Here is a 27,500-nt window from a genome sequence, read left to right as displayed (position 1 = left end):
GCCATACCACTTCTGCAAAGGACACAGAATAGTCCTTCCAGAGACACCACGCACCAGTTCTGCTGCAATTTCTAAGTGACTGGGCCAGAAAATTAAATTTGTATTTTTCCACTCAAGATAGAAATAAATGAGAGACTTGCCTCTATTTCACTTTGTCAGAGAGCTGGTACTCGCCAAGAACTTTGCCTGGGTGTCTTCTAAACCCTCCTTATCAGCTGCAGACCGAGCCTGGGATCCAAACTCTGCTCTCACACGGCGATACCAGCCTCTGCCGAAGGGCCACGTGTGACGAGAGACCGCAACTGGCCATCGCCCGACTGAAAACTGAGAAATTACTGCAGGCACACACTGAAGCGGAACTTCTGGTCCCACCTCAACCTTCTTTTTTTTCCCATTTCTTGGAGTTCTTGGTATTGCCTGCTGAAAGTGCCCCGGCTGATGCCAGGCCTGTGAAGGTTGCTCCCCTCCTTCTCCGGAGGAAAACCAAAAATTAAATCCAATTTACTTCAGTCTGCATTGTTGGAACTCAACGAAAACGCAGCCCCCCAGGTGCTGCGATGACCCAGCTCTTCCCCTGGCTCGTCCTGTTAATGAGACGCACATACCTGCCCACAGTTCCTAAATAAATCAGAGAAGATATAGTTTCCTAATTACACTGGGATTTTGGAAGGGTAGGCAGGACCATCTGGTTACAGTTAGACTTGAACGGGCAGGGAGGTTCTGCAGAAAACTTCAGAAGATTTACGGATATGCTGGAAGTGTCATCCCGGTATTAATGAACTCAAAAAACAAGGTGAAAAGAAAGGATTCAACCACTCACCCGTGTTGATAAAGCACAGTTTCCAATTTATACCGATAAACTGGGTTTACTAACACCAAAATCTCACACTCATCACGACCCTTGGTTCGAGGCCTTGGCTCAGGATCATCAGGTTTAAAACTAAACCTGGGAGTTGCCGACGACCTACAAATTGGGCAGCTTTGGAGAAATAAAGTGACAAACCCAAACAAGGAGCTCGAATCCCTTCGGCCCTCCGTTCCTACACACACAGCCTAGAACCACCACGAAGTAAGTGCGAAACTGCGGGCTCTGAAAGCATGCACGTGCCCTACAAGATGGTTGTCGTCTCAGGGCTCCAAGGCGCTTCCGTGAAGTAAACGGGGTTAAATCCAGGAATTGTGAGCTCACCTTGTGTAAAACTGATTCTACAAACTGGAATTTGTTGTATCGTCTCACAAGCATAGACACGTTTCCCGAGTTAGGCTTCTATGCCACGTACGAGGATAAGCTGGGAGAGCTGGGTTTGTTCAGCCTTGAGAAAAGGAGGCTCAGAGGGGATCTCATCACCATGTACCAGTAGCTACAAAGAAGGTGAAGACTCCCTTTTTACATGGAGTCCCATGGAGAGGACAAGGGGGAATGGACACAAGTTGCTCTTGGGGACATTCCGATCGGACACCAGAGGGACATTTTTCACAGTGAGGGCAGTCACCGTTGGAATGATCTCCCCAGGGAAGGGGTTGCCTCGGCCACGTTGGGCACCTTCAGGAGTCGGCTGGACAGGGTGCTGGGCCGTCTTGTCTAGGCTGGGCTCTTCCCAGAAAGGTCGGACTGGATGATCCCTGAGGTCTCTTCCAACCTGGGATTCTGGGATTCTGTAGTGCAACACAGCCCAGGCAGACCCACTCGCCTGCCCTAGCGAGGATATTCACAAACCAATTCTATATCTGCCCATGAACCAGGGCAACACCGAGCCAGGTTATTTTGGAGAAATAATCTTTATCTCTCTTCAAAACTGTCACCCAACAACACCTTCACGATGGTTGGTCGCTGGGTTACGTCAGCACAGGTATTCTGGTTGTTCTCCCCCGGGCAGGCTGGCGGCAGAGGACCTGGGCATCACACGGGGAGGGGGGCTGGGATGCACCATCACCTCTCCTAGAGTTTTCACTGCTTCAGGCGTAATCGCTTTTCCTCTGTAATTCCACTTAGAATTACATCGATGAGGTGTTTTTACAGTTTTGTTTTCCAACGCGGCCCCAAACACCCTCTCCCAAATGACTCTGGATCAAGAAATCGGCACCCTCAGTTGTTTTGTGAAGATCATGTTACCAAAGATAACCTGCCCTAGAAAATTAATATGCGAAACATGCAGTGCAGATGTGCTCTATGTGAACAAAGTAAGTTTCTTTGTAAATGTGGAAGTTAAAAATAATATTCATTAAATTGCTTAACTGTAATAAAATGTAACTATTTGCTTAGTACATACAAATTAAGTCAGTATCAAAGTACCGATTTTCCTTTTAGTTTGTATTCATTATTGAATTATAAATATCTAATGCGTGAGGCTAAACACTCACATAGCACACTGCAAACACTAATTCACAAACGACGCGCCAGCTTTTCAAGGCACATATGAAAGCAGCAGCAATTAATTCCTAGAATCTTCTGGCTTCGACCTCAAAGTTAGAGTGGTTTTTTTTTCCTTTCTTTCCTTAAGAAGCATGCATTTAAGCAGTCGGCAAAACAACGGTGAAGGCATAAAGTGCCGCTTCATGAAGTCACTTGGGCTCCTGTCTGATACCGGGGCCATCGTACGCCGCGCGCTGCTAAATGAACTGCAACCGGAATTCCCGAGATTCAAGTTATTTGAACAGACATCCTGGAAGCAAAGAGAGGAGGAGTCCTATCAGTGACCCCTGATGGGTTTTCAGAGACTAGAGTTTGCTAAATTAAAAGGCAGCCCTGAAGTAGCCCCCTTGTTCGGAGGAAGCTCGTGCAGGTTGGGCAGGTTGGCCGGTGCGGCTGGGGAAACGAGCACAGCTGCTAAAGCCACCCCTGCCCTGCACCTCTTCAAGAACGATTCCCTTTTCCAAAGGACCCAAAGAATATTACAGGGATTTAATAAGTTAGTACGGTAAATAAATACATGTTTACCTGATCTAACAGCCCCATTATTTTACATAAATCTGCAGCATCAGGAAAATACTACTCAAGCTTCACAACGTGCCGCAAAAAGAGAGGCTGTTCCCCATCCCAAGCCCTTCTGCCAAACCCGATGAAACCAGCACAGGCACAAACGTGTTTATACAGCGTTAAGGGTTCACACTAAGCTGAAAGCAAGGAGGAAATTTGACTTTCAGATCGACAAACGAGGAGCGTACACACATTCTCGCGTCTGCAACAAAGAACGCGTTTGTGTACTTCCCCGCCGAGAAGTTGTGCGCGAATCCTTAACAAACCCTGCTCGGAGAGACAGCGCGATCCTCCTCCCTTCGAGGATGGTCCGAGTTAAGGTCAGAGCAGCCTCACCGGGAATTTCAGATCTCGACTTCTGTTGGCTTTACTTTTTCTCTTTGCATTAAATATGAATGATGTTCACCGAAACGTTTGGACCGTTAATTATAAGGAAATACACATAATTTTATTGCTTGCCTCAAAACATAGAGCTTCGGTCATTGTTCACCCGTGTAACGACAACCACGAGCTTCAAGCAAAGTGCTAAAATATAAAAGGCCACGTTCATTCATGTGTTGGTCCAAGCTGCAGCGCTATAAAGTACATCAAAAAGTGTTAATGGTTTCAATATTTATCTGCTGCAGGGAAGCACTCTAAAAAGAAGACAGAAAAAAAATTTCTGCTAATGGCTGTGTCTCTCCATTAAAATGAAAAGCTTAATGCATCTTATAATCAGAGGACAATTTGCAAATCATTAAGAGAAATGTAAAATTCCATTAAAATACAAATCAAGAGTCCCTCACTGGACTAATAATCTTTTTGATATTATTTTGCATTTCACTATTTCTGTTCCCAATATCCAGGCACCACAAATGATCAGTTCTTGAACATGCTATTTACCACAGCCTACTTCTTTAACGAGAGACTGAGAGAAGTATAATCTGCTATTCAGAGCAGGTACTAATGAAGAATTCCATATATTCTGAAATTTAATTAAAACCCCAAAGATTTCAAATTAGATGCAATTTGAAATGCCTGGGGCAGAAATACATGCACTTGCGTGGCAAGGGTATCACGCTGAAAGTTGATACCGTAATTGGTCTTGATGTATTTTTGTGTTGCCAGGCTGAAGCACAGAACTCATAACCATATAAAAATTCTCTGTAGATTACCTGCTCATTGAAAATGCCATCACTCAGGTAGTTCTCTACTAAATTACCATGCTACTAAAATGCACAAAGTGATTCGAAGAGAAGAGTGGCACAGCTGGTCGACGCTGCCAATGAGTTATGCATGCGTCGACGCTGCCTTTTTTCTTAGTAAAATATGCTCAGTTGAATATTAAAATATAATTGGCATTCAACCTAAGTAGCTTAAACCATTTTGTTATCTTCTTTTAAACCGATTTGGCTCCTCCACAGTTATTTTCAAGGATGCGATTCACAAACTAATGACACCATCACATTCAGCTAGATTTGTACTATTTTACATTTGTCATAAATAGGAACAATTTCTGCAGCCTTCTAGGGATGTCCTTTAATACGGGCTCCTCTTGAACATCAAAGGCCCAATTCACGGGGAAAAAAAGAAGGAAAGAAAGAAAGAAAAGGGAAAAAAGAGTATGCCATTTGTGTTGGTCCTTGCATATTTTATTCTGAGAAGAGAGCGGGATGCAAATTTCCAGTGACAAGTATGTTTTTGCAGTTAAGCAAGTCCTTGTTTTTCCCAGAAGGTACTGGTCAGCGCTCGCGTTCACACCCTCCATAAGCAAAATGTCTCAGAAATGGGTCAGAAAGGGGCGTCCTTAGGTCAAGCGGCAGCAAAGTATCTGTATCAGCGAACGGCTTCCCCGCAGATGAATTGATCTACGTGCCCTGAACGCACAGGCTGCGGTAAATGCCGCTGTATTTTTGTTTTCTAAAAAAAATAATTAACAATGGTATTTAGCAACAAGGCGCTCGCCATAGCAACAGTCACATTAGGCACGTTGCCTTCGACGTACCGAACGGGTTAAATGCGTATGAGTATTGATGACATTCGCCATCGATAAGGGGAATTAAGTAAACTTCGCTGGAAGTTCATTAATAAAATAGGTGTGGGGGGCTATATTTATAAAATCCTTTCCTTTTATCTTGATTATATAGGCTTTTATTAAGCAGGGGTGCAAAGGCTACATGGGGCTGCATGTGTGGCGAGCAAGCAAACTAATCAAAGGAAAAATGAATTAAATTAAACTTATTCCTCACGGGTCTGCAATGCTAGCAGGTTGCTGAGGTCTGGGGCTTCGGGAGAAGACGACGACCGCATGACTCCGGATACACAAAGTCTTTTTCCCACATTGGTGTTTGTTTTTCTCCACTTTCGGTTCTTACCTCTTTATCTAAAGCTCATATACAAGCAGCAATGTCAGAAGTTACCAGGTTAGCGAAAATGTGTCTTATATCAGGGTCAACTTAGTCCTTTTATTTAATGGAGGGAGAAGGGATCCGGTTTTGTACATACTGACTTTACAAAGAAGCATCCCATGCACGAGGCCTCTGCAGCTGCAGAAACTGTCCTGACCTCGGTCCAGCTGCAGTTACATGCGAAGACGCGCATGTGAACCCCGAACACCGTCAGGGCTTTCTGCTGGGTGACATCCTGGGAGCTTCTTGGCAAAGGGAGCGGACCGTCCGCCAGCAGCCAGGACTGCCTTACCTCGCTCAAAGCAAGTAAGTGGAGCAGCAGAGGATGAGCAGATACCCGCGCTCCCACCTTCCTCCACCCCTATTTTGTAATTCATACAAAACGCACCCCTAATTTGCCATTTGCTATTCTGTAATTCACGCAAAACAGCACGAGAGACCAAACACAAACCTTTCCCTTCCAAAAAGAAGCCTGGTTTTGGAATAATGTCAATATCCACACACGTCTGCAGCCAAGACTTGCTCCAGCATCCTCAGATTCTCTGAGACCAAGTAAATTGTTGCCGTCATACGGCGACACCGTACAGGTGAACGTCGGCTGTGGATCCTCAATCCACTCTTAGCTAAGAAATAAACTATTTAGATAACTCCCCTTTATTCTGCCTGTGGCCTACCTGTAATCAGTGCCAAGAACACTGACAAGAAAGGATAATCCTACTGAAAATACAATGCATTTTTTATCTTTGAATAACGTTCCCTTCCACTACCTTCCCCGCGGCAGGACAGACGCACGGCTGTCCCCAGGCTCAGGCTCTTGCGAAGGTCACGCCGCAGGCCGTGCTTACTCTGCCGGGCTCCACCGAAGCCCCCGGGGGCCACGAGAAGGTACGGTTCCTCCGCCGGCTCCGGACTCAGCGCGCCCGAAGGGTCCTGCCTGGATCCCGGCGGAGCGCCAGGGACAGCGGCAAAAGGGCACCTGCACCCAACGGGGCCCCGGGCGCCAGAAATCGCTTCTATTCGGCAACTTAGTCTACGAACAGCGAGCGCAAAGGAAGAGTGCGCCTTAACACCCACTGCAGCTCACAGGAGCTTCCACTGGGAACGACGGAGTTTTGCTCTGACTTCAAACAAACTGGGTCAGGAATTTTGTAAATATTTCCCCTTGATTTTTTTTGTTTGGTCTGGTTTTTTTTTTTTGTTGTTTTTGCTTTTCTTCCTTTTGATACCGATAGTTGATACAAAGCAACGGGCCAACTGAGCGGGAAGAATTTAAGACCTAAAAGTAACCGGGCTCATTTTTGGGTTTGTTTTCATTTTTGAACGTTGGAGAGGATCGATTTCTGTTTGAAGAAAGTTGTAGGGAAGTATTGGATTGTAAAAATCCATTAAATGTCTAGCAAAACAGTGACTTTCTGCTTATCAAAACTATTCTCACATGAAGTAGTAATAAAAGAAGGCACCAGTCTCCGGAATTTGAATTTTGTATTGGCAGGCAGAAATATGAAAGCTTGTCATCTCTCTGCACTTGAATATGCCACGTCCAGATATGTGAAGTACTAGCGTTTTTGAGCAGATTATTTCATATTACTTTAAAAAAACGTTTTCTAAAAGCCTAAACAGAAATGTATTTGCATGTCTGATGAAGCTGCGGGAACGAAAAAGGGAAAGCTGGAAACATCATCTTTAGTGAGTTGAATCTTTGCAACAAAATTAAGAGAATTTCACAAATTGCAACATAAATAAATAGTAAGAATGGCATTTTGCATTTGTCTAGGAAAGGGCAAGCCTTGCCTCCTGCTCAGCGGGTTACCCAGTGGCACAACTCCGGTCTGCAAAATAGAGAGAGAACCTGGAAATGCTGGTGGATTTATACCATCCCTGTTAAACTTCAATGAATTTTCCGTTTTTGCAGGAAATAAAGTAAACGTGGAGAGATGATACTGGGACAGGCTGGCTCCCGGAGGTCCTTCTGTAGGCTGCGTTTGCCGCTTCTCCTACTGAGGAGGGCTACGCTCCGGGTACGGGGGCCGATGAAGTGGCGTCGCCTGGGCTGGGGCTTGGCCACCGTGCCATTCTCACTGTGCTGGGGTGAGGTGGGCTGTCAGCTGCACCGCACCTGCCACTCCAAACCCATTCACGATATATCTTTATATATTTGTGTAAATAAATTAATATGTTATATGAAAAAATTGAGATATACTATATTAAAATTGAATATATTAAAATAGTTTAAAGCCTGTTATATTAAAATGTAAAATTATATTAAAATAGATTATGTTAAAATATAAATGAACATATAAATATATTTTTATAAATATAAACAAATACATATCATCTATATTTTTATATATATCTACGCTCGTATCTAAAACAAAGGAAGAAAATCACAGGACCTGGTCCTTGATGTAACATCTGATATTTATAATCTCAACCTGATGACCTCAAGAAAAAAGATTACCGCGGGACTGACTAAATCCGTTGCCCCTGAACGCGTCCGTACCCACAATAGGAAAATAAGTACTTAGACGATTTCCAGACAAACCCAAACCCACTCGTCCTGCTTTAGCGCCCTGTTTGGCTGCAGACCGCCCTAGCAAGCTCCAGCCACCTAGCGTGTCTTCAGATATTGGGCATGGATTTATGTACGTTAGATCACGTCAGAGAAGCCATTTCAGAGTAAGTAGAATTTCTTTTAAAAGGGCAAATAAAGTTACAAGTCAGACACAGGGCTGGAGAAAAATAAAACCACGTAGGCCCCAGACACGGGCTTCTCTCTATAGATGTCTCTCGCATATCCATAGGGCATCTATTTAAGAATTACAAGGTAATAAAGACAGTGAAATTGTGAAGACTTCAATCACTTTAGTATGTATGCAAACTGTTCTCGGAGCGAGCAGAGAACTCTTTAAGTTTAAGACGTACCTCACGTGCTTACGGTCATTGTTCCTGCTACTGAAATCATCTACAGCTCAATGAAATCGTTCACAGGTCAGGTTCGGCCCCTCCATTTCTCACCTGCCCTCGCCCTTAACTCCCATTTTCCTCCCGCTCTCCTCAAGGCGCCAAATCACCCCAACCTAACGCTGCGTATTTATTCGTTATCTCGAACGAAGCCGCGCGGAGACCCCAGGACCAGCCAGGGCATCCGACACCCCTGAGCGTCCTCTGCCTTCTCCCACTCTTTTGATCAGGTTTTTTCATACCTTCTCCGCTTTGAGCCTCGGACCTTCCCTCTCTGCTTCTGGGGCTCCTGGAAAGTATTTTACTCATTCTTATCTTTTAAAGAATGACGTTTTTAGGAGCCATTTCTTTCCCGCTGCGTGTGAGCACAGAGTTGCTATCCTATTCTCCATAAACAGGTGCCTGAAGCTTCAAACTTTCCAGCTTTACTAGGCGGTATCTCAACGAAGTCAACGAATTTTACGATTTATTTTTAAAATCTGTAATTTAAAGCACGGGAAAATAGATCTGTATTCATCTTAATACTGTAAGTGTTGTTCTTATTTAAATAAGCTTTAGATATTGAAAAAGTCTTTGGCTAAATCGTACGTGAGAAAAATTTACTCTTAGGACAAACTGCACACTGCAATTAGGGATGGAGCACAGCCATTAAAAACACTTCTTTTAAACGTAAGCTGAATTTGCCGTCGCAGAAGTACACAGATTAAGAGCCCCACAATCTTCAGAAATACTGTGATTTGAGCATTCCAACCACAAAAAGGGAAAAAAATACTTTGGCCTTCGCTGAGTTCCCGCCAGAATGCACAAAAATCTACTTTTCTTTCTTAATTTGCTGCAGATTTTTTTTTTAAAATTATTTAGAATGGGCAAAACCAGTAAAGCAAAGAGGTGATACCGTGTGCCACCGGCCGGAAGGCGACGGAGTAATCAAGATGCAATTAACGGAAGGATTTTCTCCATAGGGCTTTCTAAGGGGAGAGATCCCTCCCCGGCAGGAAGGACGGGCGAGCGCGCAGCACGGGAACGCAGGACGAGTCCGACTCCCCGGCGGCGACACCAGAAGCGACCCGTTCCCGCAGCCCCTAACCAGTATTTCTCAGTGCGCTCTGCCGCCCTTCGGCGGGGACTACGCCAGGTTCGCCAGCCTGCGCTGCTTTGGTTCGAGTTTCTGAACGAGAAGGCTCCCAGGAAATCACAGGGTAATTATTGATTACAGGCCTGGGTACGGAGCAAAGTCATCTTGAAGGGAGAATGGAAGTACGACCCGTTTCTTTGAAGACTCTCTGCTCCCATTATGTATGAGGTGTTTCATCAATATCCCTTCTTGGATGAATAACATGCATTATGCAGGGGAAATCTCAGCTACTAATCTGGCTTGCAAAGCTCACCTCTCCGGTCTCCATCCTCAGGTTGTTCCTCCTCCACCTTTTTGCACAGCTTTTCTCCGCCTTTGGTCTGCAAGGGGACATGCACAAGGCCACTCGCAGACCTGCAGAGCCCTCCTCCCTCGCACCGACGCGGTAATTCACGGCTTATTTGGAGAAACAGGGTGACTGAGCTGGACTGAGCTGACAGGCGCAGCTTTGCTTCGGGTCTACGCCTCTGGTACGGGGACGCGACCGAGGAACTCCAGACTCAAGAAGATAAAAGCGTGGTTTTGCAAAGCTAAAGGACTCCATCCGGTGAGGATGGCAGCACGGCATGGCATGGCATGCAAAGAGCAGAGCCCCAGGGCTGCTGCTCATCACAGGGCAAAGGAAAACTCTTGTGTGTCTCCAATTTCCTCTGTTCTTGCTGCTCTAATGAGCCATCTGGTCTGCAAACACACACCCGCTCCTCGCTGCAGCGTCCAGCGCTGCAATGCTTTCTGCAACCTCGACCACTACGGTTATGAAGCACAAATAAAGTGAAGTCAGGAAATTCATGGCTGGCCCAATATTACGTCGCCTTTCCCATTTCACAGACCCACAAATCAAGCACCTTAGGCTTCAAAACAATAACAGGGTCAATTTTTCTTCGTCATTTATAAAGGGGGTTAATGACCACGATACATTCAGAGCAGCTACTCTCTTCCCACTAGAGACGTTCAGTGATCTTTCTGAGGTGCAACACCTTGAAGTCATGCTGCAGAGAAGTGGGAAAAACCGACTCGTTCTTTGCTCAGTGAAATTCCACATTGAGCACTGGCCATGACAAAACATGTTGAAAATCCCAGTTTTTCAATTACACTAAAAAAAAAAAAAAAGATGAATTGGCTGCATAGGCTAAACTGGACCGGCAGTAAGCTGACAGCTCCTGGAGGCGCTGGGAAACCAGCTTCAGACTTCTGCCTCAAGCTGTGCTTCAGATTCAAACTTTGCCAACAAGGAGTTATGAGGAGGAATGGTTAGTTCTGCGTTTCGAGTGCTTTTAAACATGTTTCCCCCTTTTCATAGTAATTTGGAAAATTAAAGGCACTTTAGAAAAACTGAAGACATGAGATGGCTTTTCTGCAACCTGCAAGACACCTTTGCTTCCTGAATTTGCAAGTCTCTCTGCTTTTGCTGTCTCAGAGTTGATTGTCTCTGCTTCTCCCCACAAGGAGCTATGTCTTAACAGCTGGCACAAAAGTAGCTGCAGAAAATTGACCATGAACGGAGAAGTGCTTCACCCCGAAAGCTCTTCACACTTTTTTGTTGAATGAGGAAGCTCTTTAATGCGTTTGACGTAAGTAAAACCCTTCCTGTCCTCAGATGATGCCAGCACAGAAAAAAAATAAAATAAAATTTGATATAAGCACTGATGAAGAAAGAAAATTGCCAATAATCGGTCCTTACCGCAAAAGCACTTGATGCTGGAACTCGAGTCACATAATATCGAAGAACCTCGCTATAAGTGGTCCTATTTACAGGGAAGGGGAGAAAAGAAGGGCAAAGGTTTTGTTGATTTGTTGGAGGAGCTGCTGATGAAGAGAGACGCGTAAGGAGATCAGCGTGATGAGAAAAAGCCTTCCCGGCTTTGGATCCTCATGCTCTCGCCTCTGTTTATTCTGCATTTTTAAGTGCCTGGAGAAATGAGTAGGCACTTTCAAATGTAAATGTGAAAAAGTAAATAAATACCAAAGTCCTTATTTAGCATTACTGAATTTCTGACTTACAGACAGATTGAAATGTACAGTGTAATCCATTATAACGCTGTTTAACCTTACCTTTCTACTAAATAACTTTTACAAATAGTTTCTTCAAATTTTTGACATGTATTTCCACATTCCTTCCGACATCCATTTTTTCTATGTTATGGAAGTGTTACTAGGAGCAGGGAGGACAAGCACTGAAATGCTACCACACCACTGTGGTTTGTGCCCGCTGATTCTGCGTTAGCGTCTCCATTACGCACGCGCCCCACCATAAACCACGCACGCCTCCTGTCAGCCCAAGACCAAATAACTGAACTAAATTAATAAAACCTGGACCTTCACCTGTCGTAAGGAGCAAACCGCACTGCACCCCGCACCGAACCCGTGACACCGAAGGTCGGGCCCCCTTAGGACCGCTGCTGCCCGGCGCGCGCCCGCGAGGCCACCGGCCGCATCCTTCCCAAAGCCACGGGTGCTGCAGAGAGCCCCGGCAGCGACTCACGGCCACCGGCCACGTCCCGCCTCACCCCTCTCGGCCGGGCTTTGCACTTGGACGATGCTGAAGAGCTGTCCTGTCACCCCCCAGAAAATTGGAGGGTGACGACTGCTTTCCCTTGAGGGGCTTCCTATTAACAAATACGCTTATTTTCCCTCTCTTAAGCGATCTTTAGTCCCGTCCAGCGCTGCCTGCACAGGAAGGCTGCTGCCCAGGGAGCGACCAAAGTCCCCCACCAACCCTGACCATGAGTCAAGGCGAGACTCTTCAGGGCTAAACCCCAAAACAACACCTAAAACAGCATCAGCAGCACTTAGAGAAAAAAAAAACTTCATTAGCCAAGCCAAAAAGAATTCAGTAGCCAATTTAGGAAAATTAATAAAAGTAAAAGCATTACTTTAAACGTTTTATAACCTTCTGGTGGGTAATCTAGGAAGCAGAACTCCCCCGGTGTTATTCAGAAATAGAAGAAACAGCAGCAGTAACTGTTTCCCATCCAGCTTTGCCCATTCACGTTCACCCCAAGCCTAACGTTGTCACAACACAGGTCTTAATTTCATCCCAGCTGATACAAAAGAGTCCTCAAAGACAGCCTAATCACCTAGAAGGCCGTACTTCTGCAGCATTTTGGCGATTTCGACGTCACGGGGTCATTAGTGCTTATTCTCCCACACGCTAATGGGATGGATTCACTAAAACTTCTCAATGAAATTTATTAGTAGTTGATAAAAATGACATTTTTTTTTTAAATTAGAGGGAGGCAGTGCAATACATGACTTAGTTTAAAAAACACTCCGCACCCACCCTGTAATTTGACTATGAAAGGTGTCGCACCGAGAATTTTCATACCATGGAAGAATAAGTACAGAAGTTCATCGTTAAAAGGAAGGTGCTGTGCAAAGCTCAGGAATATTTAAGACTCCCACCTTCAGAAGCAACAGCCTGATTATCTGCAGAAGGCTCCGAGCAACAACTGCATTTTCGTTTTGTTGTTCTACTTGCAGCTGCCATTAGCTAATTAAGAATAAGGAAGTGTAACAGCAAGAAGAAACCTACTATTTGTAGGAATTTGAATAAAACCAGCAATTAGCAGTAGAGACAGCCGGGTTCTTGTAGATGCCACTGGCAAAGGCGTGCCTGCCGGAGCGGCCCGTCCTTCCCGCAGGTAAAACCGGCCACTGTTTTACACAGGCACTGACGTACAGCCCTTGTGCCTTGAAATAAAAATGTATGTGCCCATATAAAAAGGTGTCGATCATCTTTCGACCAACAATATAATAACTTTGAAGAGTAAAACCATTGCTACGTGACACAACCTACCAGCGCCTGCTTCTATGGCCCGTGTCTGTTGACACGGACACGTCTAAGCCTCGGCCCCCCCGATGCTGGCAAAAACCTAGTTTAAGGGAACGATGACCTTACTGAAAAGCTTTCCGCCCTCCAGATGCGTTCAACCTCAAGCCTTTCAGCCAGCAGCTCTCGGGAGCTGAACCGCATCGTTTTTCTTGCCGTTGACCAAGAATCGGGGAGACGGGAGCCAGCGGCACCCTGGGTGATGGGGGCAGGGAGGGGACGGGCGCCCTGCGGCACCCTGGCACAGACCTCGTTGGAGCAGTGGGTGGTGGAAGGCTGGCACGGGAAGGGTCGCCATCCTCGCCGGCTCGCAGAAGTAGGCGTGCAGCCAGGCCGTGCACTGCTCCAGCGGCTCCGTCATCTCCTCCGCGCCGTCACACACCTCGCAAGCGGCCGCAGCCCTGCTGCGAGAGACAAGCGTAAAATTGTAACGATAAAAGTTACGACAATTAATATTTATACTCCCCACATTAGCAGCAAAGTATGCCATCTCAAAAGCACTCAATCTGGAGTCAGACTCCAACCCTCTGCTCTGATAAAGGTGAAAAGATTCCTAACGGCAGTAACGAAACTGCATCCTCGTCACCTCTAGAGATGCAAGGACGACACGAGCTCGCTTACACCTGTAAAAACATTCATAAAAGATTGGTGAGAGGAAAATGCAGAGCATAAGCGTGAGGTGCCGGGGGGCAAGGAAACCACCCAAGTCCATGGTAGACGACACATCCTTGTGCCTCCAGGGTGGACGGAGGTGAGGCTCCTCCTCGACAATCCCCCGGGGGAGCAGGGCTGTCTCCCCAGGGCCCTTCCCCTGGGAAAGAAGGAAAAGAAGCAGCTTTCTGCCGAACCTGCGCCTTCCTCTGCCCCGTTTCCTTCCAGCGACAGTGGCAGGTTTCTGCTTTCCTCCACTTATTGAATTGGAAGGAAGCAATTGAGAATTCATTTGATTTTCAATGGCAGCTCGTGCTTCCAGGGTACCGAAGAGCAAAGCAAGCAAACAGAAAGCACCTGCAAAAAAAAAAAACCATTTCTTCCCTCGCTACTCGTTTCTTCTTTTCCTGAGAGCAGTGAAAATGTGGACATTGGGTTTGCAAATCACCAGCCACGTTTCCCAACCCATACACTGTCGGTTGGGCACGAAGGGGCGGTGGTGCTCTCCTGGTGCTTTATGAGATCGCGGTGCGGTGGGTGTCTCCCAAAACTGCGGAGACCGGTTTCAGGGTACCGATAAACCAACAGAGCCCATCAGCAAAGCTCCCGAGAGAAACGACGGGCAGATCGATAAGGAGACGTCATCACGGCCAAAGGAGCGAGCCCTGCCAGCAATCTTCTCGTATCCAGAATCTTAAGCACCACTGATGAGCCATCCTAAGGTTTTCTGATTATTGCAGCTGGAAACACAGCCAGACCCCCGAACAAGAAGCTCCTCAGTAGTGCACTGCTAAAACTCAACAGCATAGTCTTCTGGTGCAGGGCTGGATGTGTCACAGAGCAGGAGAAAGGAGGGAAAATAGAAATACCAAAATACATGAGAACCTGAGACAACGGGAAAAAAGAGAAAACCAGAGCAATTCTGCCAGCCAGGTATGGGGAAAAGCAAACCGTCCCCAATTCCCCAGTACGCTCGAGCGTGCTGCAAGTCAGCCAAAATATTTTGTTAGCTCCCTCCTGGCAGAAAGCCGGAGAAAACGAAGCGTGTGACGTACCGTAACGGCACAAAGGACGCCGGCTCTGCTTTTGCCACAGGGCACCCCTGCAAAAACCCCAAATGCCTTCACGTGCTTGACCCGCAACAGCCCGTGGGGGCGAACGCGGCCGGGCGCCGGTTTCAGGGACACCAGCCCCGGCTCTGCCTCGGGACAGGACCAACGGCGCGCAGGCGGCAGCCGGCTCAGCGCGGCTCTCGGGCGCGAAGCCCTCGCCCGCCCGGTGCGTGATCAGACGGCCCTGCCGCCTCCCCCAGCCCCAGTTCGTTTTCTGATTAACTGCTAACCACCGAAGGCCAAATAATTACTGACTAGAAAGTGGCGGAGAAGAAGAGGGACACAGAGGCGGACAATTAAAAGGCTCCGGCCGCACAAGAATACGAGTTGATGGCTTGGAGCAGAGGCAAAACGAACCTGAAGAATCAGCTTTGGATCCACTTTGCTAGGAATTAAGTGCAATTTTATGTCTCTCCATTTCTTTACCAAATTTGTACTTTTGATTTTTTTTTGTGTGTGTCTGTGTGCGTGAAGTTGTACCGACTTACTTCGTAAAACTGATGCCTACTTTATGTTGGTTTGGTATTTAATAATCTCTTTGCTAAAAAAAAGCTACGAGAACCAGTGCATAAGATTTTTTGCAGGAATACCTACGACAGGGACCTCAAACCAAGCTCTCGACACCACGGATAATCCGTTATTCTGCACATGTACAGCACTCGGCAGAATATGGCTCAGTTTTACTGTGGATTGTTAGAGCTACGACAATATAATAACTACAGAATATAATAATGCCTTTCAAATCTCAAAGAGAAGTTGGTAGACTTTTCTGCTCCATTTATCCAGAAGAGCATAGAAAGCACTCAAAACTACAGTAACCTTATGTTTTTCACATCATCTTGTTTCACATTCTCAGGAGTCTGGAAATGATTTGGACTGCGATATCATCATAAAAATGAAAGAGTTTGTCTCCTCGCTGCTCTGCAGGTGAGCAACCCCCAGCAGCCGGGCTCCCGGCCCTGCCTCCGACCGGCCCTGCCTCCGACCGCCCCAGCCCAACAGGCACCGTCATTCCCTCCCGCTCCACAAAGGCACCAAATACCGTCGTTCTCCCCCAAACCAGGTGGGAAGCAGCACGCCAGCATCGGCGAGGCGCAGCGCTACCGAGGCTGGTGCACGGGCTGCTCAGGGCTTTGCCTGAAGCCTCCAGGTAACCGTCAGGCCATTAGCTCCTTATTTATAGAAGGAACTTTAATAAAGGTCCATCAATCCCTTCAAGAAGACATGAATTACGGCAGCTGCTTTGCCCGTCTGTGCAGCTGGGAGGGCTGCAGGAACCTGCAAGGCTTAGCCATCCCAACTTAGCCCATCCCATCCCAACGCTCCCCCTGCCATCACATACACATTCCTCACTTCCACCAGGTCTTCCCTGGCAGGACAGTGTGGATGTAAGTCTTAACTTTTCGATTTTTTAAATTGCTGCTTTTAAGCACAGTGCCTTGTCACTGCTGAACATCTCCAGATGTTTTTGGTGAGACCATTCTCCCACCGCTTCAACACCGGACACTTCCACGACGCCTGCCGCCTCCACGGCCACCTCCACCTTGGTCAAGAAAGCAAAAGCTTTGCAAGACGAAAATGCCTCGCTTTCTAAGAACGCATTGACTTCCTTTCCTGTAAGATACAAAGTCGACTTGCCAACGTATATGCTGAGAGCTTCAAATTGGCAGAAAATTAGAAAAAATAATCTTCATATTCATTTTGCTTGGCTAGAAATGCTAACAACTATTCCTGGAAATTTGACAGCATTAATAAAGAAAAAAAATGATTGTAACTTATGCACGGGTGTCTTCTCCTGGCCTTCCTCCCCTCCCTTCCCACCTCCCCTTTCTCCTTCCAAAGTTGCATAGCAGCACTCCCTCTACAAACTACCTCATCATTAAAAATTCAGCTTAAAAATTCACCAGCTGCCTTTTAAAGGATTTTCTCAGGCTTCAAAGCCACGCCTTGGTCCAACTAAACCACACGTACCTTTTAAAAAGCAAGGCAAAAGCAGCCTCAAAACATTCATAAAAAGAAAAGGAGGGCAGGTAAGTTACATCACGGGATATTTCCCCCCTCGTGTGAAATTCCTCTGCTCAATGTTAGGCTTCTTGGAAGGTTTCTGCACTCCCTAGTCCATGCATTGATCTTTGAGCATCTCTGATGCCAAGATGGACAGGAAAAAAGTTAGTTGTATACCATTAGAGAGAAATATGCATCTAAGAGTCGTATTAAGTACTTCTGCCTGATCTTTAGCAATGACCAAGAAAAAGGGCACCCTCTTTTTTTTATGCCCTGCCCTCGGGGATCCCCAGGGAAGGCGCTGGCTCCAGGCTCTAGAGCCACCCGCGGCGCAGAGCCAGCCAGGAGCACGCAAGGCGACGGCCAAGTGGCCGTGTGTTCCGTGCTTTTCCTATGGAAAGCTTAGGTCTTAAACCTGTGATACAACAAGATGTAATTTTTACTTTTATACAGGAAAAGAAAATAAGCATATTCATCTAAAAATACAAGAAAGTAAACGGAAGGTGCAAGAATTCCAACTGCTTTATTTTTGCCCTGGAGAATTTAATTATCTTTCCTTAAAAAGTACCAACACCTTTTTTTTTTTTTTTTTTTGCCATGTGGCTAGAATAATGAGAAGCATTTATTTAAAATGCAGTAGTCATATTTAAATCACTTACACTTTCATCGGAGACTGTCGTCGCACTTGTGTCCATTAATGAACCGTGTCGGGTGCTGCCTGGCATCTCAAAAAATTCAAAGTGGAGGTTTTTGTATTTCCACTTGGTCAACAAGTAGTCATTACTGTAGGGGTTTTAGGTGTTTTTTTTTTTTTTATTTAACTGAAACTTGTTTGTTTGCATTAATGTGCCAGCCTCTAACGTGTGTGCACAAGTTAGATGTCTGTCTTAACTTTGCGGTGATGTCAAATGGATATTCAGCTGCAAGTGACTGACTCAGCTACACGGCTTTGCAATGCGATGCTTAATTAAAACTACATACTCCTCAAACAGAAAAAACATGCTTGTTTTAAGCTATAAAAAGCAGACATCTAAAAATATATATATATTTTTTTTTAAGTTGGATGTCTCTCAGAAAGAGACCTTTTTTCAGGCCAGGGAACAACTGCTGCTGCAGATCTCCAGCCCGTGCGTTCAGCTCTTGGCAGTGGTGAAGTCCAAGAGAGCCTTAAGGTCAGTCCCAGCATGGGAATCCACCACAGCCCAGGTGCAGACCTACTGCTCCAGCTTACAACAGCTATTCCACACCATCCTTAACTGCAATCCTACATACGCATTTCCATTACAGCTCTTTTTTACGACGGAACAAACTAAGGAAGCCACGGGGCTCTTGCTTCCCCGCGGCCAAGAGGTGTCTTCCCGAGGCTCCAACCCAGCCGCGCCTCTTCTGTGACTTCTTACGTCTGCACGGGATGAAATGAAAAGATGGTTTTAGCAGAGGGGGCAGAAAAGCAGAAACACCACCTGTTTCAGTTTAACGGGCTCCTTCCAAACCACTTGCCAAGAACTGGAAGTTTCTAACGTGCTTCCAAAGTAAACATGCAAGCAGGAGGTTGGCCGCGGTCTCCTCCTCTAAAGAGCTTAACCATTGTGAAAACCAGAGAAATGCTGTGAGAAGCCTCAGGAGTAGCCATGTTCCAAATTGGTACGATTTTAATTATTTATTTTATTTCCGAGCCACTTTCTGCCTCGGTCAGTCCTTAATAAACCTTGACAGTAACACTGCAAGGCGGGCCTTGAGTTGTGTGATTTAAAATAAAGGGAATGTATCACGACGGCTCTGCTGGCGACTTCCTCAGGGCAAAGCTAAGAGCTAGCAGCTTCATTAGGGTAAACGTTATGAGATTGTTGTGTCGGCTCCCATAACAGATTTATATATTTGTTTGTATAGATGAAATTTAGTCGATTGGTTGAACTTAACATCCAATGCTCGCTTCCACACGCCTCGCCGTTCTATCCCGGTAACGACCCCTCCCTCTGTGGGTGCCTTAGAAGAGGTGCACAGACTTCCACAGGTGCTGAGCGAATGAAAAGTCCCATTTATTTCAATTCGGTTAAGACACACATAAAAGCTCCCCAACCAGCACAAGAAACCCCAGTCGCAACTCCTCCTAGACCGCAGCCAAGGGCCGCTCGCACGTGTGGGTAGGCTCGGCTAGTTACGCTGCTACAACAGTTCCACTCAGGTAACAGCAGGGATAAAGACCTAAACTACAAACTAACTAGAAAAAAAAACCAGATAGGGAATGTATGGTTTTACATAGAACTTCCCAATCTCTTCTCATGGAAATTAGAGTCTCTGCCAGGCTGTTACCAGCTGAACTGCGTGTTGACGCCACGGTACGCATGGCTCTGAAGATCGCTGGGTTTGCAATGTCCTATTACCTTCAGGTATGTAAAAATGAACGTATTTGGACACTTAACCACATCCCATTCTATGTTTTTTAAGGGCATCCATAATTTTTTTCACTGTGTTCCCTGAACAAAAACCATAAGCACTTTTGTTTGCTAACAACCAATTGTATGTTAAAATATAAATAAATTGGTCTTAATTAAGAGGCTTTTGGATCCTGTTATGACCAGAATGCTGCAAAAGCAATCATCGGCCGTACTCTTCACGATGCAGATGGCACAGAATCTCACCAAACCCTTTTCTTAGCCTGCCTTCATCAAAATCAACATTAAAATTCCACGTCATCAAGCCTAATGTGGACAGACGAAGAAAGAGGAGGAAAACCAAGCAGGACACCCAACGCCTGCAGATGTGTGATGGGCTGGGATGCGGGCAGGGAAGAAAGAGCAGAAGGCAACGGCCCATCTCCGAAAGAGCCCCGACTTCGCCTTCCCCGCGCTGCTCCCGAGGCTCCCCAGCACCTACGGCTTCACGATTTACAACCAGGAAAAAGAGACAGAACTACCTGGCAGTCACAGACACCAACTTTTAATTAAACCTGTAATAGAAACCATTGCAGCTTGTCCCTGGAAATCCGCAAGCACGTTTATAGGGTGGCACAACGCTCGGCGTCTCCGGTTTGAAGAGCACCTCCAGGCTGGGGCAAGTAGGAAGAATTACTGTTAGTGGGACACGTCCGTGCTTTTTCTCCTCTGTAATTTGATGCTGCTTCTTTTTTCTTACAAGTCTGTGCCTTAAACAGGTCCAAAAATTATCAGAATTACCCTATGTCCAGTAAGGATGAAAAAGGCTCTGATAGGACTGCACTAATGGAGGAAAGGGGGACGGAAGCAAAACAGCAAGAAAACACCCCTGCAAGTATCTTGTATAAAAAGGTCCTTTTTTCCTCCCCTCAGAATTCCCCTAAAAGAATACAAAACAAACAAACATGAAGGGGTTGGCGGGGGAAGCTTTGAGAAACCCTCCCAGACAGGGATCCCATCAGAGGGACCCAGGCTCCTGGACCCGAGGTTGCACCGCACATCAGGGAGACCCAACCTCGGCGACCGTCCTAGCGGGTAATTGAAGCCCAACCCAAGCAAGTGTTTGGTGACTGTCCGTAAAGAGTTCCATGTGGCTGTCATGCTAATCCTCTTGTTAAGGGAGAAAGACCAGAGGCCCGTTGCTGCAGCAGACTTCAACTATAACGAATGGGCTCTGACGTGACCCGGCAGCCCTGCTCGGCGGCCGGAGCGCGTGATGCGATCTGACAGCAATTTAGACATGGCTCTCTTGGAGACGGCAGACCTACTTAACGTCAAACAAGAGGGGGAATGTGGGTGGACTTCTCAGTGGCTTTTACCCCCACGTCAGGGTTAAAAAAGGAAAATAAATTAAAAAAAAAAAAAAAAGCGGGGTTTTGATGTCAGGCTTATGGAAAAGGATCCTACAGAAGGAATCTGCCCATGGGTGGAAAGGAAAACGCTTTTTAGGGATATTGTCCAATTCCAGTAGAATTCTGTCATCACCTTTGCAGTGAGTTTAGGATGGAGTCGTAATCCTTCTGTGAGTCACCTGAGCAACGAAGCTGTCCTCAGAGCATCAGACAGGAGCAGAGAGTCTCTAAGTGATTTGAGACCAGCGAGAAGAAAGGGTCTTTGGGTCATTTTCCCCACGAGATGCCACGCTGCGGCCCGAGGAGCAGACGAGCCCGTGCACGTGAGCACGTGCCCTTCCTGCTGGTGCCTGGTACCCGGGATGTCGCCTCCCGGTCAGGCTCCTGCACCGACCAAAGCTACCATCGGCTCGCGACGTCTCCTGGCAGCGAGCATCCATGATTAAACTATTCCCTAGGCACTGGTAGCTGGGGCACATCAGGGGATCAAGCATCCCCGCGGCCTAGGGTCATTAGTATCGTTGATTGTGAAGAGCTCCTAAATCAGAGTGAATTTTTACATTTGCAGGAGAATTCAGGGCTGATTCGCTAAGATCTGAACGGGAACTCCACGAAACAGGTACGAGGCGCAAAAATGATTTAAAAGGTTATGTACCGGTTTGTGTTTTTTTTAACGGCATGGTCTTATTTTATCAGCCAACAACTGAAGACAACTCTCCACGCAACGCTCGTGTGTGTGAAGTCAACAGAAGTCGGACCTGCATAAGTTGCTCTCTCTGAAAAACAAAGGCTGGCTGTCTCTTATACCTATAGAGGGCTGTGCTTGTCTTACCAAATCAGTTTTTTCTCAGAGAACTAGCTGGCGTGTTACTTTTCAAATGGAAGAATCAGTAATGATTAGAACACAAAAATTAACATTAAAACAAGACTCAGTCATGCAGCATTATTCTTTACATAATAAATGTAGAGCTAGCTGACATTTTTACTGAAGCCTTCATTGTGAAATTAAATAAAAATGTATTTTATCAACACCTAAATGTCATTTAAATAGTCTTTCTTTGATAGATGAAGGCTAAAGCCACCCCAAAACTGCAGATGAATTATCTGGTCTCTAATGATTCCAAAACGATTACAGGATGCAGAGCAATCTCGTTAAATTTTATTCAAAAGCTTACTACACTCGTGTTTTCTCTTATTTTTCTATCAATGAAACCCATGAGGTTTAAGAACAATTCATTATGTATGAGACCCAACTTACAGTGCTTGACTGTTGATTAATAGGAAAGTTTGCTGTATGTACATTTGCAACATTAGATGCATACAATATGCTAACTTATTCTTTCACCGAAGCTAATTATTTACAAAAATGACTACTTGAGACTACAATTTATTAAATGCATGCATCCAGTCTCAATTTGGCCCCAAAAGACAGTCTGGAATGAAGATCTTTTACTTGATGTGACAACTTCTAGAAACAGTGTTATTAATATTGTAAATGTGGCAAATAAAGAGTTCAAATAGCCGTATGTCTGTGTTGCATTTTTTCCCCCACAGCTGAATCAATGAACAAAGCAGCGTTTTAGGTTTAGAATTCACGGAGAAGCACATCCTTACATAGTTTAATTTAGCTTCTTACAAATGAAGTGTCTGTGTGACAGCAGAAAGAGATTAAAAAAAAGGATGAGAGCTGCAATAAACAGAAATAACACCCCGATTCGTGTCGAACGACCCCACTGCCGTTCCGTTTAAGACCTATTAAGAAGAAACCCACGCGTTTATGGAAGAGTGCAAGAACTCAGAACGGAGTCAGACTTACTCGTCGTCACACAGCCTTCACGATATTTTCTCTGCTCTGTTTTTATCCGTTATTGAGGATGTAAACCCTTATGCACCTGACTGGTCAGAAATTCTGCGTGACAACGGTACCTCCCTTTTACCCTGACAAAGAAGCAACTGCACAAAAATCGGGGTGTCAAATGCCAAATAAACAGATGCACCCCTTGAGTAAAATGCATAGGTTTCCAAACGGCCTCCTTTTTTTTCCGACTCTTGCGGTTAATGATAAATTCGGGCACCAAACCGCGGTTGCCTAAGCGAGCGGTACAGGCAGCCCATCGCTGCTGCCAGCTGCGCTGCCTGCAGAGCCGCTGCCTGCTTACCCGGTGCTACGAGTGCATACCAGCAAACGCTTTAAAGAAGGGAGTGAGACTCCTGTCTTCACATGCCAAGATAAGGAAAATCAATGTCAATGCCCAAAAGACTCAAGTGATAGCACTGAAGGTCATTAAATGCTACTCACTGCCCTGTGCCATTAAAGTTTTGATTGGAATCCTATATAGAGAGACACAGATTTCAAACAAGATCTTGCCCTGGGATATGGTACTGGGCGACCACGGAGGAAACACAGCAGTGAGCCAGCGGCGGACTTCCCTCGGAACACGAGAAACACGGTCAAGGAAAACAATGCTCTGTGTGTGTGGTCGTGGCTTATTTTTCCTGAACGCATTTGTTGTGTTTTCAGAGAAGCGTGTCTCATTACGGACAACGATCTCTGTTAAAACAACAGTAAGGTGCAAGTACAACCGCTAAGGAATTACGGTTCTTCATCCACCTCAATCTTCCGCTGTGTGTCCCAATGCCCCAAGCCCTGCTTCGCTGCCCACTCGCTGCCAACCTTCCTCCCTCTCCTTACATTGCCCAGTTCCAACATTCTGCCCTTTTTCTACCCTGGCCACCACTCATCCTCCTTAACCCACCTTGTTTGGATCCTCTCAGTCCTACCCGTTGTCTGACCTTGCTGCTCTACAGCGCATTTCATGGTCCACCTCTGTGCTGGTCACCAGTTCAAGCACCGCTTTCTTCCCATCACCCAACCACGCATTTTCCAGACTAATTCTTGCTCTCTCCAGATTTCATCCAGCACGTTTCCTCCTCATTTTGTGCTACCAGAAGTCATTCAGGCAGGTTAAGGAAACTCTGGTTAGCTCTGGTGCTGGTCAGCATCGTGACGTTGTATCGCCTTTGTGCTCTGCCCCAGAGACCTCCCTCCCCAGCGAGACCCATTCGTCCTCAAGGAAGGGAACTTTTCAAAGGCCAACAGCTGGGCCACATTTGGAGAACAAAGATATTCCTATCACCAGAGTGGCCTCTTCATAAATATTTCTGTTTCAAATCAGTGGGTTTGGCAGCAGAATGACTAGAAGATTTTTCTAAAAAAAGAAAAAAACCCTCATTTCTATGTATCTTCTTGCTGGGGAGGACCAGCCTGTTCTAGATTGAGAATGGGGGAGAACAAACGCCCAAGAGACCCTCAACCAGCAACAATTAAGCAGATGCTTCAAAAGAAATGCTTTAAAGCAAAAATTCAGCCAAGTTACAAGGAGCAGCAGCACACTCTCACCCAAGATGTCAGGCAACATTAAGCACAGGTGATAGCATCAGTTCTATCTATAATTAGGTTAAAAGAAAGTCAGTTAATTTTAGCACTTACAAGAAATTGTTACAAAACATTTTTTTTCTTATATAAAAGAATTCTCCCATCAGACCTCTGAGGTCGGTTTTATCGCAGGCAATTAACTGTGTTAGGGCTGGCTGCAGGGGACCCTTAAACCGCACGGCAGACTCCCTTCGCTCCTCTCTCAGCTCCTCTGTTTTAGGGTACTCGCCAGAGCTCTCCCCACCATTTCCCAGCTCTGCGCAAGTGCCACGTAGCACCACCTCGTACACAAACCCTTCCACCTCTACTCAGAAGCTTGCCTCATAGTAATAACCCAGTGGCTACCCGGTATCTGAAGTAAAATTTATATTTTTTCTGTATTTCTGAGATAGATATAATCCCAATTATGCATGGATTAAAAAAAAAAAAAATCCCAACAACCTAAGGCAGTGAAAATACACATTACAACCCTTATACTGCAAGACCCGGGTCTCTGATCTCCACTGGTGCACGGGGAAATTGAAGGAGGAAAACTTAAAGCTGAATTATTGGAACTGGGCTCTGACTTCGGATGTCCACCTTGACGTGCGTTACTGCATGAATTCCAGATGAAGGTGAGCACCAAGAATTATAATCAGCAGCACCTGCAGATACTCGATCCTATTAAAATGAATTAAGATCCAGATAAATCAGGAACCTCTAAAGAATTCAACTCATCAGGCCATTTTTCAACCCAACTCCCCAGTCTGGGTGTAAGGCAGTCTCTGCCCGCTGAGCGCCTCCCGATAGGACCAACCCCAGGCCCACCCGCCGCCCGCCGGGCAGGCTCTCCCGCCAGGGCAGGGGTCGGCGGATGACCTGACGGGCACACCCCTGCCACAACCGCAGGGGCGCTGCCCCTCTGCTGCTTGAAAGAATCACGAAGGCATTCGCATCGCGCGAAGGAGGCCCTTCTGATGCCCCTCACGCCGAAGCAGCTGTACGGGAGAACGGATGGCAGCGAAGGCACCAGACGAAGCCCCTGAGGCCCGTTTGACCCTCCCCGTGTTACCGTGAAGCTTCTAACATCAGTGCAAAGAAATGGTACTCATTTATTTTTGTTTTAAACCAGGTACGAACACTCGGAAACCACAGAAACGCTGGCATCAGCTGAAACCGTCCTACTAACTCGTCAAGATCTGGGTTCCTAGCAGGCGTCCATCGTCCAGAGTTTCACGTCAACATAGGCTGAGAACAGGACGCTCAGAAAAAACTGCCAATACACGCCAGTTAAAACAGCAGAGTTAATAAATGTATGCGCTCTCTCTCTTCCCCCAAAGCTTTTCTTCGGGGTTTTGAGATCGTCTCCCACATGCATTGGCAGGATCTTTCCTAAAATGGCATTACCCGATGAAGAATTGGCTTTACTTATCAGTTAGGCTTCAAAACCCGAAACAGAACCCTACAACAGCATGAAGAACAAAAATTACGGATTATTTTCCTTCCTTCCAACCCACACTTGTCAGCGCTTCCTCTTCACGGTTTGCAACACGCGACAGCGCCACGGACCGCCTCGTTGGAGGTTTTGTGCGATCACACCCCGACGCCCGCGCGGGACGGTCGCTTTCCCACGGGCGCAGCGGAGGGAGGCGGAGGCGCGCGCGGGGCGGCTCCGCAGGGGCACCACGGGAAGCCCTCTGAAGGCAGCGGGAGCCTTCGGGAGCGGTGCGGGGGTCCCCATGCCCGCCGGCCCCCCGCGCCTCCCCAGCGGCCCGCCGGCAGACGCTCCCCGCGCCTGCCAAACCGGGGAGGAAAAGGGAGGGAAGCTTTTCCTCTCCCAGGTAACCGAGCAGAACCCAGTCGCAGGATTGGAAAACCGGTAGGGCACATCAATAAAACCAATAAAAATTGTTTCAAAAAAACTGCTCTTATAATTAACTGAAATAAGAGTCTATAAACTGCTGCCTCAAAAGAAGCTTGTTAAAGACTGCATATAGGAACTGTAATTTAAACAAACTCTCCCCTTCACGGACCACCTTGGCCTCAGCGTGTCCCTTGCTTCCCCCACCCTCCTGCGAACCCCAGCCCGGGGAGCCTCGCTGCTGGGACCCCGGAGCTTCGGGACTGGTCGGTGCAGAGGCGCCGCCCCGGGACGCAGACCTTGCGCGACCCGAACCCCGCCGCGGAGGACACGGCGGGATCCAGCGGGAGCTGTGAGTTACAGCCCTGGCACCGGCACGTTCCTCTTCTGAAACTCCACTGACGCCTGCGGCAGGAGAGATGGAGACGCTCGCAGAGCGTCCTCCTGGCGAGGATGAGACAGACAAAACTACTTTACACAACTCTGTTTCGAATTGCGCGGAAACATTTCTCAAGCGTGCTTTCTGTCCTCCCTTTTGAAGCGGTGAGCGGCGCCTGGGGACGGCTGTCCTCCGAGCGTTAGGTGCATCTGCGTTACAACCCCATTAGCTTGTGCGCTACACTCATTAATAAATAAGCTTCCCACTTAAGTGCCTTTCTTGTAAATTGGTTTGTTCTGTTCCATATAAATAATATAAATTTCTCTTATCAAGTGTGGAGGATTTTTTTTCTTTACCTATGTACAGACACTACGGTAATTTAACCTAAGAAGCAGTTCACGTAACACGCTTCCTCAACATCCCTTGTCATCGGTCTCTATTTACTACGGCAGCTGCAATATGTTAAATAGTTAGCATAGCATAAACCAATGTCTTTAATAACTGGCATTAAGTATATTGACCATATGTCAAAAGTAAGAGGAAAAAACCTACTAAATGGATAGTTATTGTAATTGTATTTTAAAACACTGAGGTCATATTTAATTTTGAATCCAAGCTCTTAAAATGTGCTTTCTGGCAAGGACAGAATAATAAAGCCCTTAACAGTAGGAAAAAAAATGTACGTTATTATCGCAAATCTCTTTTCCAGATTACTAATACCGCAATAAACAAACGGAATAAAAACTTTAATTGTTTTAATCAGAAATATTGTCACTGGCTTCGAAAACCGTAGCTTGAAGTTCAAGGATGATATAATGCAGCGCTTCGCCCCCGGTTCCCACCCCCTGCAGGCTCCAGGAGCTCCCCAGGCGGGGGCTGCGCGGCTCAGCCCAGACCCCTCGGTGCTGCGGCGCATCCCCACCACGCCACTCCTGCGCCTCTTGCCAGCTTTCGCAGGGCAGCAGTGCCTGCTTCTGGAGACAACCAGGCAGGAAAACACTC

The 27,500-nt window shown here is 46.5% G+C and overlaps 1 protein-coding gene across 7 annotated transcripts in view; it reads right to left on the bottom strand.

The window, feature by feature from the left end:
* MGMT (O-6-methylguanine-DNA methyltransferase) overlaps positions 1 to 27,500 on the bottom strand; it is a 207,456-nt gene that overhangs the window by 57,651 nt on the left and 122,305 nt on the right. For all 7 annotated transcript variants that reach the window (XM_075107815.1, XM_075107812.1, XM_075107811.1 and 4 more), the window contains exon 4: positions 13,539 to 13,693. In XM_075107815.1, the coding sequence (XP_074963916.1) occupies positions 13,539 to 13,693 (155 nt within the window). The remainder of the gene's footprint in view (positions 1 to 13,538; positions 13,694 to 27,500) is intronic.

Source organism: Phalacrocorax aristotelis, chromosome 12, assembly GCF_949628215.1.
Source record: "Phalacrocorax aristotelis chromosome 12, bGulAri2.1, whole genome shotgun sequence".
NCBI lineage: Eukaryota > Metazoa > Chordata > Aves > Suliformes > Phalacrocoracidae > Phalacrocorax > Phalacrocorax aristotelis.
The sequence above is the reverse complement of the archived record's forward strand: the minus strand, read 5'-3'. Positions and strand labels throughout refer to the sequence as shown.